Source organism: Sinocyclocheilus anshuiensis, unplaced genomic scaffold (assembly GCF_001515605.1).
Source record: "Sinocyclocheilus anshuiensis isolate Anshui unplaced genomic scaffold, SAMN03320099.WGS_v1.1 scaffold466, whole genome shotgun sequence".
NCBI lineage: Eukaryota > Metazoa > Chordata > Actinopteri > Cypriniformes > Cyprinidae > Sinocyclocheilus > Sinocyclocheilus anshuiensis.
In genome coordinates this window covers 395685-405215 of record NW_015544159.1, presented here as the reverse complement: position 1 = coordinate 405215, position 9531 = coordinate 395685, and the positions used below count along the sequence as shown (strand labels likewise).

At 38.1% G+C, this 9531-nt stretch overlaps 1 protein-coding gene across 1 annotated transcript in view; it reads left to right on the top strand.

The window, feature by feature from the left end:
* The window catches only part of pcdh15b (protocadherin-related 15b), a 216475-nt gene that overhangs the window by 137573 nt on the left and 69371 nt on the right, over positions 1-9531 (top strand). Inside the window, exon 23 of the mRNA XM_016495480.1 lies at positions 7701-7841. Within this exon, the coding sequence (XP_016350966.1) occupies positions 7701-7841 (141 nt within the window). The remainder of the gene's footprint in view (positions 1-7700; positions 7842-9531) is intronic.

Below are 9531 nucleotides of genomic sequence, written 5' to 3'. Positions count from 1 at the left end.
AAATAATAATATGATCTGTTAGTCTAGGTCATATTTCACCATTTTACATTTCACTTAGAAAATGATGCCACAATGTATAACATTTTAATGGTCATAAAATGTTTCATTTGAATGCTTATAAAATGCATATTTTTTAAAAATTTTGTTTAGTTTTATTTTTTTTTTTTTTTTTTTTTTCAATTTCAGTTTAGTTTTAGCATTGTTTTGTTTTGTCTGTTTTTTGTTTTGCTTTTATTTTTGTTTTATTCTGTTTTGTTTTTTATTTTTGTCATTTTGTTTTATTATTTTGTTTTGTATTGTGTTTTGTTTTGTTTTTTGCTTTGCCTGGCTTTTTTGTTTTTGTTTTTTATGCTTTTTTTTTCAATTTACAACAACAGATCATATTAAATTACTGTTGAGTTATATGTTCTAATTGCAATTTGTATGTTTTATTGTATTTTTTATTTTATTTTTTTTTGTAAGCTCTGCACCAGAGAACAACTAGTGGCTTGATTTGAATCAACTAAATGAGACTCAGGTTTCTTTTAAAATGTACAATGTGACTATTTCTTAGTATCTAGCAAAGCCCCAGAAGGTTTTTTATGCCGCAACTGATGACATGCTAGCATGACTGTCAGGTCAAATTAATTTTCCAGGAGCAGCTGGTCTGCTTCCCCTCCTCCAGATTTACTTTCCCTGAAACATCACATACATGTTGTACATGTCAATCAGACACTCCCTTCCTGTTGAACTGGGCAGCACACACTCATATTAATGGATGATGAATGAAATGATTCTTATTTATCATATATTATTTTGATTTTAGTTAACAAAAATATATTATATACTGCTCGTTTTCATTAAAGAAAATAACTTGGTCACAAATCCCATGTAGCAACCAAACAAACAACCTTTTTTGGTCAGTCTGGCTTTACTCTTTCCCTCTCTCTTGCTCTCACATGCTTTCTTTTTTTCTTTCTCCTTCAATCCAAATGCATATTCACTTGGAGGTGTGCAGATGTAATGCTTCTCAGTAACCTCAACCTCTAAAAAGATCAATTGTGCTTCTCGATTCAGCCCATAACTCAGCACACATGTCAAGACTGGTCAGGGGCAAAGCAGGCCAGCAGCCCCAGCTGCGACTGGAAATTGAATTTAGTCTGACAGTCATGCTAGTACGTCATCAGTTGCAGTATAAAACACTGCTTGGGGTTTCTAGTTCGCCACATCCATATGAGAATCAGCAATTGTCACGTTGTGCATTGCTATTATACAGTAGGTTAATGGAAAGATTTCTGTTTTCATCAGCGAACTGTAAACTACTGTCGCTTGCTAAGCTACAATCTGCTTATAATTACAGAATGAAGTCAAGCTGCAAACAAAAATAGTTAAATTGCAGCTACTTATTGGAGCTAATAAATATATTATACTTTTAAGTACTGTAATTTTATTTTATAATAATGGAAATAGCACATTGATAAAAAAAAACAGTATCTAAAAAAAACTCAATATTGATTTTGGTAATAACATCAACATCAACCGGAACATAGAAATATATAGGTAACCACCCTTGAAATATTTATTTAAATAATACTTTTAAAAAATGACAAAATATAGTGCATGGACTTTTATGGAACACCAAATAGTTAACTAAAACCATCCGAGTGAATCTTTTTTTTTTTTTCTTGCAAAGTTACTTCAGAGCAGTTGCATTTCTCTTATATGCCTCTGCTTGCTCAACAGCAGCATGTGAAGTATGGCTCTGAATTAATGCCATATAATGTGACATTTTGTCAACCTGAACTGCTGTCACACTACTCAAAAATGAAGTTAGGTTAGTAGCATTGCTGCTTGAGGTTAGCAACTTAACACTGGGACTACATGAGGGATTTGAACAAATAATTATTTGAGCTTACATCTGTTGTGGCGCTAAACCTAAATTGAATTTCTGACTCTGACGTCAAGTTGAGCGATACATGAGGTCTTTATTAGTGAGCGCTCTGATAAATGGCACTTTATTCACAGGAGCAAGATAAATTTGTGCAAGCAACACAGTTTATCTGTCTTTGAAACTGAGTGATACGTATGCTCTTCATTGTATCAGATCATGCAGAAAGCTGTTATCATTTATAGGAGCTGGAGCATTTTGTTGCAGATAGTGGCTGTTGAATGCCAGTTATTATTTTTTTTAGTATGAGTCAGAGTCTAGATGCTACACAACCTCTCAGTTCCTGCCATAAATGACATTTCAATGGGTCAATTTTGGCAGGAAAGCACGACTAAGGAATATAGACATTTTTAGAATATTCTTTGCTACTGGAAAGCAGTCATTTGAGCTGTAACATCTGGTATCGTAACACTTCTTTGCTGTTGCAGGCAAATCTGACCAGTTTATGACTACAACACAGATTTAATGCAATTTAAAGTCAGTTTTTCAATCTGAAACGTCATGACATGATCCACATATGTAATTTGGCGATGTGCGTTTACTGTCATCTCATACACGCTCAGTCACAAACGTCAAATTGTGACATTTGAGTTGTTTTTTTGCAGGGTTTCAATTGTCCTGGAAAGCCTGGAAATATCAGGGAATTAATAAATTATTAATAAATGAATAAAATCTGAAAAGGTAGTGGAAAAGTCATGGGAATGTGTAGTCAACATCAATGTTTCCTGTAATTTTCATTATTTCTTTGCCTAAAAATTACTGTTTTTAAGTGATTGTTATAAAACTTTCTTATAAAAAGTCATAGAAAAATCAAGGAAATGAACTGGTCAGAAACTGAGGGAAACTGAAGTTGGATCGGATTGGAGCAGCAAAATTAAAACCAAATCAAAATGTTTCTTAGACGTTGTATCAGGAAGTGTCCTTTTCCCTCTTTAAATTGTTTCATTTTTTTTTTTCTGTAAATCGAGGCTTATGCTGCTTGTGATAACTCGTTATGCATTCATAAATGTTGGTATCATTAGAAAGTTGCATTTCTTAATGAGGGCAGGGTAATCACAGTCTACTGGGCTTTCAGTATCAAGAGTTCAATTACTATTCTAATTTATCATCTTGCCTAATAATGTTTTCAATGTGATGCGCAATTAACAAAATCCTATAAACAGCTTGTGCAGTAATCATTCACTGAAGTGGTATGAAACTATGCATCCCAAAGTGAAAGACATTTCCCCATTAATATGACTGATTTGCTCTAGAGATATTCATGTGTTTGTGTGGACAATTTTAAATGCGCGCCCCTTCATAAGCCTCGGGGTATACGTACTCCTCTGTGGATTGTGCCTGCTCATAGGATGTTCTATGTGTATTTGTCACTGTTGTGGTTGTGTGAGCCTGGATTTGTACCTGTGTTGCTGCTCATTTGTCCAGATGCGAGTGTATTTGTGTGTCCCTTGTCCCTGAGGTCTTCTGTAGCAGATGGTGATTGAGTTAGTTTGTTTCTCACATTTGCCATGTTTTCCAAGACATATGCCACCTCTACACCTTTCTGAGATTGCAGGCTAGCTTGAAAGAGCACTCTTATCTCCAAGTGATGGGCATTTGTCAGGGCCGGATCATGGTCCCAAGAGGCCCCTGAGCATACGACAGCTTCCATCTCCACAGTTCACGCAGTTTAGACAGAAGGGCCCAGGGCACTTACTGAGGGAACCCAGGGGACATGGAGCCCTATTGATCAGCTCACACTGTATATTCTCAGGGCCCCAAGAGCCCTACTGTCTGCTTGCACTGTCTACGGTCAGGGGCTCTGTAGCCCTGTTGGTCAGATCACACTATATATGCTAAGGGGTCCAGGAGCCCCAATGGTCAGCTTGAAATGTATATGCAGAAAAGCTCAGGGCAGCAGGAGCCCTGGTATTCAGCTCAAATTGTATACACTGAGGAGCCCAGGGGCCCTGGAGCTTTAGCTCACACTGTAAAGGCAGAAGTGCCCAGCTGCACAGGACATACGCAAACATGAGTTTGGAAAGCCATTTGATTGAATTCTAGTAACTACAAAATAAATGCAATGCTCGGGCAAACCACAATAGTGTTGGCGTCGCTATAGATTTAGAACTGGTTAATGCTGTTTACAGGTTTCATAGAAAGAGAATGATGTGCGCCAAATGAGTCGCTGTAGAAATCGAATACTTTAATAGCTCAACACAAGAGCCAACGCAAATGTAATGACGTGAAATAAAACATCATCATGTTAAGTGGTGGAAATAGAGGATAAGCACAGAATGGTAACAACATTCTGAGACATTTACAGTTACACACAGGTGTAGTGTGCAAACTCTACTGCATGGGATGTTTTAGATAACTATTTATTATATACGTATATACTATGTAACTATATTTCTATCATGAGAATTCTCTGAAGATTTTAGCATGGTAATGGATATGACAATGTTAATGTATTTGGTCTTGGCGGAATAGATCTGCTACACTGCTGCTGTTGCTGCTGCTGTTGGTTATTGCTGTATTTGTAGCTCATTGCTGCTGCAAGCAAGTACAGGAACTTGCTACTGCCAATACATAAGCTGATATGGTGCTGTATTTAAGTATTTAAGACACATTGCTGCTGCACAAATATTATATAAAATAACTAGTAGCAGATCTATACAGGTGGAGCTGGGGAAGGTGGAGGGTTTCAGAGGAACTGTGAAAGCGTGCTGCAATGCTCAAGCGAATGCTAATCAGCCATTTAAATGTAAAGCAGCAAGCTCATTGGCTGTGGATGCAGCATGAACTAATCAGCTTGTGACAAGTCGTTTAATGCTAAGAATACCATCAGTTACGTTAAGGACCCATCAGCCTGCACCATCTAGAGTTTCATGACAGAACTTGGTATATATGTAACTATATATAGATAACTAATTCTATTCTATTCTATTCTATTCTATTCTATTATTATAAAGAATTGAACTGTTCTGTGTGAGATTTTTTAAAATGATTTTTAAACAGAATTACTTTGTAAGTAAAAGCACTGTAAAAAAAAAAAACTCAGGTATCCTAAAATGTGCATAATTTAGTTACATCAAGGGTCGAATCAAATAGCACATTAAAGTTAAAAGTTACACACTTTTTTTGTGTGTGTGCGCTGTACAGGTCTGGTATGAAGAATGTTTTTGCTCAAGTGGCCGATATGTCTTCCCAATAGAGAAAATTTTTGCTCAGACAGAAAAAAAATTAGAGGGAACATTGCCTGGAACAGCTGTATATGCTGAGGGCCTCAGTGGCCCTGGAACCCAAGTGGTCAGCTCACGCTTTATACACTTAGGGGCCCAGAGGCCCTGGAACTCAAGTGATCAGCTCACATTGTAAAGGCAGAAGTGCCCATGTGCGCTTGATCTCTATGGGTCAGCACACACTCTATATTCTGAGGGGTCCAGAAGCCCTAGAGGTCTGCTCAAACTGTATATGCAGATGGGTTCAGGGCCCCAGGTGCCCTAGTAGTTAGCTCACATTGTATATTCTGAGGGGCCCCGTGGCCCTGGAGCTCTAGTGGTCAGCTCACATTGTATATTCTGATGGGCCCCGTGGCCCTGGAGCTCTAGTGGTCAGCTCACACCGTTTACGCAAATGGGCCCTAGACCCCGGGAGCTCTAGTGGTCAGCTCATGCTGGATACACTAAGGGGCCCTGGAGCCCTAGTGGTCAGCTCACGGTGTAAAGGCAGAAGGGCCCAGGGCTCTAGGAGACCTATTGGTCAGCTCACACTGTATATTCTGAGGGATACAGAAGGCCTAGTGATCAGCTCATATTGTATGCAGGGCCCTGGGGCACTAGTGGTCAGCTCATGTTGTATATACTGAGGGGCCCTGGAGCCCTAGTGGCCAGCTCACGCTCTATACGCTGTGGGTCCCAGGGACCCTGGAGCTCTAGTGGTCAGCTCACATTGTAAAGGCAGAAGAGCCCTATTGGTCAGCTCGCATTATATATTCTGAGGTGTCTGAGGGGGCCCTAATGGTTAGAATGCAGTTTATGACCCAAGAGCCCTGCTTCAGTTTTCTTTGGCAGTCTTGGGCCATGCACACTGAGGCTTTGGAGGCCTATGGCTAGTCTGAGGTCCCATAGCACTGGCCCTACCCATAATTCAGTCCTGCCATGTGTTTCCTCATAACATACAAATTGCATCTGTGAGATTCTCAGTAAGTTAGATAGTAACATACTAATTTGCCATTTTTGACATAATGTGAAGCACTTTGTTATCCTCTTGCACATTAAGCAATTGACAATAGCGCTATCAGTATTTTACTTGGTGATCTTTGAGTGAGTGTAACACTCCAAAGAGAAAGGAAAACTTGAAATCGCATCATATGACCCCTTTAAAGCTCATTTGACAGCATGTTACTTCCCAGCCAGTTAATACATGGCTGATAGAGCCTTTTTTACATATTCAGGCAGAAATCATCACTCTGACGACATCCAAAGCTGTGCATTACCGTAAATTACTTCAATCTTGTTGATGGCTTTTTGCATATTCTCTTGGCAAATTAAATACATGGATTCAAACTTTTTTTTTTTTTTTCAGTCAAGCTAAGCAATCATTTGGCGTACACCGTTTGCGAGGGTTATTTCGTACTGGCACATAATGATTCTGTTTTTCACAAACAGCAGCTCTTATTTAGGGCATCTCTTCAGCCCATTGGTGACCAGGTTTGTTTTGCTGTCTATCAATGCGGTTCTGGCAACTCTCTCCACTTTTCCCTATTCTCTGAGCATCTGTGACATGGCTCTTCATACTGGCATCTGATATCTCCTCATGCCCATCAGCAAGTATTATTCATTAGCCATCCTCATCCACACAGAAAGAAATCAGAATTAAACCCATCTTTGCCACGCCTTCCTAAATACATGTTAAAAAAAAAAAGCTTACTCTTTTTGGGCACAATGCAATCATATCTGCTATTATAGAGTGTCTTCAAGCTGAAAAGACATAAAATATTAAAGAAAAAAAAAAGTTTGTGAGGAAATGAGAGTGCTGTTAATCAAACTCCTCAGGATTTTAAAAGAGCAGTGAGGAAATGTAAATGATAACACAGTGTGGCATAACTCCTCGTGCTTTCGAACACCTCATGACCCCAATCCTCTCCATACGCCTTGAAGACACAGGACTGAGCTGAAAAATCATTTGTAGTCTGATTTCACACCAAAACGTATGCCCCGACCAGCACTATGTGTGGAGCTGTCCCACCCGTGGGTGGATGAATGGGTTTCTCAGCACGTTCTCATGAGGACAGGCCCACCCGCAGGCTCCATTTCTCACCCTCGTAATTATCTCCATCACAGCGGGGCTACCAACCCCTCTGTCCCCAGGCCAACGCTACACATCGGATCTCACAGTCTCACAACATATGAAACCCCCAGTTGGAGGCTGGACTTAAGAAGAACAGAATAAAATGAACAAATTGGGTCTGTCAGATTGATGTGCTTAGTAGAAAAATCTAAGTTGACCATTGCTTGAAAAATTTTGATTTAAACATGCATGCAACTTAACACCTTGTAGACTTGACTTGAGATCGTGATTTATACCACTAAAGGACTGAATCCTTCATTCTGACTGATTCACATGTTTACATGTTAATGAAAATGCATCATATAATTCAGCAGTCATTGTCAATTATTTCTTATATAATGACCACATTCTATCTTTTTGAAAACTTTGATATTCATACAAAATATTGATATAGTTGGGAGAGAGTTTTCTTTTTAAAGCTTTATTCATTTTCTTTCAGGGTACAGCGGCTAGTCGAGTTCACTATAAAGTGGATTTGGAGCAGTTTCCTTACAGCACTAGTATCTTCGATGTGGAGGAGACCTCGGGCAATGTTCTCACCAGGGTCAATCTGAATGAGGAGCCCAACACTAAATTCAGTGTAAGTTCACAACAATCTTTTCCTAATACAGGGCTTGTCATCTAACAATCCGCAGGCCATAACTGGCCCGTCAATCATTTTTATGCGCCTCACAGATTGTTTTCGATGAAATCGCTGCACTGCCTGATACATTAGAGTGCTTTCTGAGCAAAACTCAATGGTGAGTTCAGAAACGCTCATTCTTAATAATGGTCCAAATTCAAGCAGGTTTTAAGCTTTTCTGGCCATAGGTTCCCCACACATGATTTCTCAACACATTGACATTGTCTTATCAGACGTTTATACACATATCTATGTAAATAGATGAGACACAACAGTTTATGCAGCTGCACATCAGTCCATGTGCACAATCACATTCTTGGACATTGAACATCATCTCAAATATGTTCTGCTCTCAACAATCTGCTCCCATCATCTGTCAGTTGTATGGCTCCATTTGTGCCCAAGTTCAAAATGCTTTTGAGACCTGAACAGACTTACTTTTCTCATTGAATTGGAGGTTAACAATTGGAGGGGTCAAGCGATTAGTCAACAGAAGAGACAGACGGCTGCACGTGAGTGTCCTGCATAATACTTGTTTATAGATCTGCTGTTGGAATTATTACTTGCTGCTAGGAAGGAATATTTCGTTTTCTGCCTATTTCTACGTTATATTTTTGTTTGCGTTTGTATTTTTGATTGCACTTTCTGGTAATTATAATAATTGCCCTCGGCTAAGAAGGAGTGTGTCTGTTTGCCTCTTTAAGTGGAATCGCTTTATGTATCCCCCAATTGTAAGTCGCTTTGGATAAAAGCGTCTGCTAAATGACTAAATGTAAATGTAAATGTAAATGTTAACAAGGAAAGCATAAGATTAGACCATTTTCTTTGTTCAGTTTTAAATGTATTGATTATATACAATTATTTATATTAAATATTTTGCTTTATACAGTCATTTTTGTCTTATATGGGATGATATTGGCATTCAAAAAGAAAGCAGATTTGAAATTCTTTATTAACATTATTTAAATCATTTTATTAACAACAAAAATATTATTTTAATAAGTATTTTTGACTTGTTTTCCAGTCAAAATATTAACATTCTTAATTAGAAAAAAATATAATTCTCACTAATAACTAGTTGCTTATTAGCATGCCTATTATTAACATATTGGCTGTTTATTAAGCACATATTCTGCATGGCCATATACTACATCCCTAATCCTACCCAATACCTAAACTTAACAACTACCTTACTAACTGTTAATAAGCAGCAAATTAGGAGTTTATTGAGGCAAAATATCTTGTTAATGGTTTGTTAATAGCGATAATTGGACCTTAAAATAAAGTGTGACCCCCCAAAAAAATACTTGGTACTTTTATTTTCTAGCCATTTTATTGGTAAACACAATAGTAGTACGAAAGGAAATTGATGGAAGAGAGAAATAGGGGACAATGATGGGAATATGGGCCTGACAGCTCAATAAATTGGTGCATTTGCTTTACCCACAAGGCCACTGTGCAGAAATAAGACTTGTGTCATGTATATGGCATGTAAATGTCTGAATGAATGAATATTGAATGAAGTTTAATTTCCTTGCCCCATTCGTAAACAGATTTTTTCCCTTCATTAAGCATGAAAAAGCTTTGAAAAAAGAGGAAGAACAATAATCTTAAGACTTATCATGCAAGTTTGTAAAAAAAAAAAAAA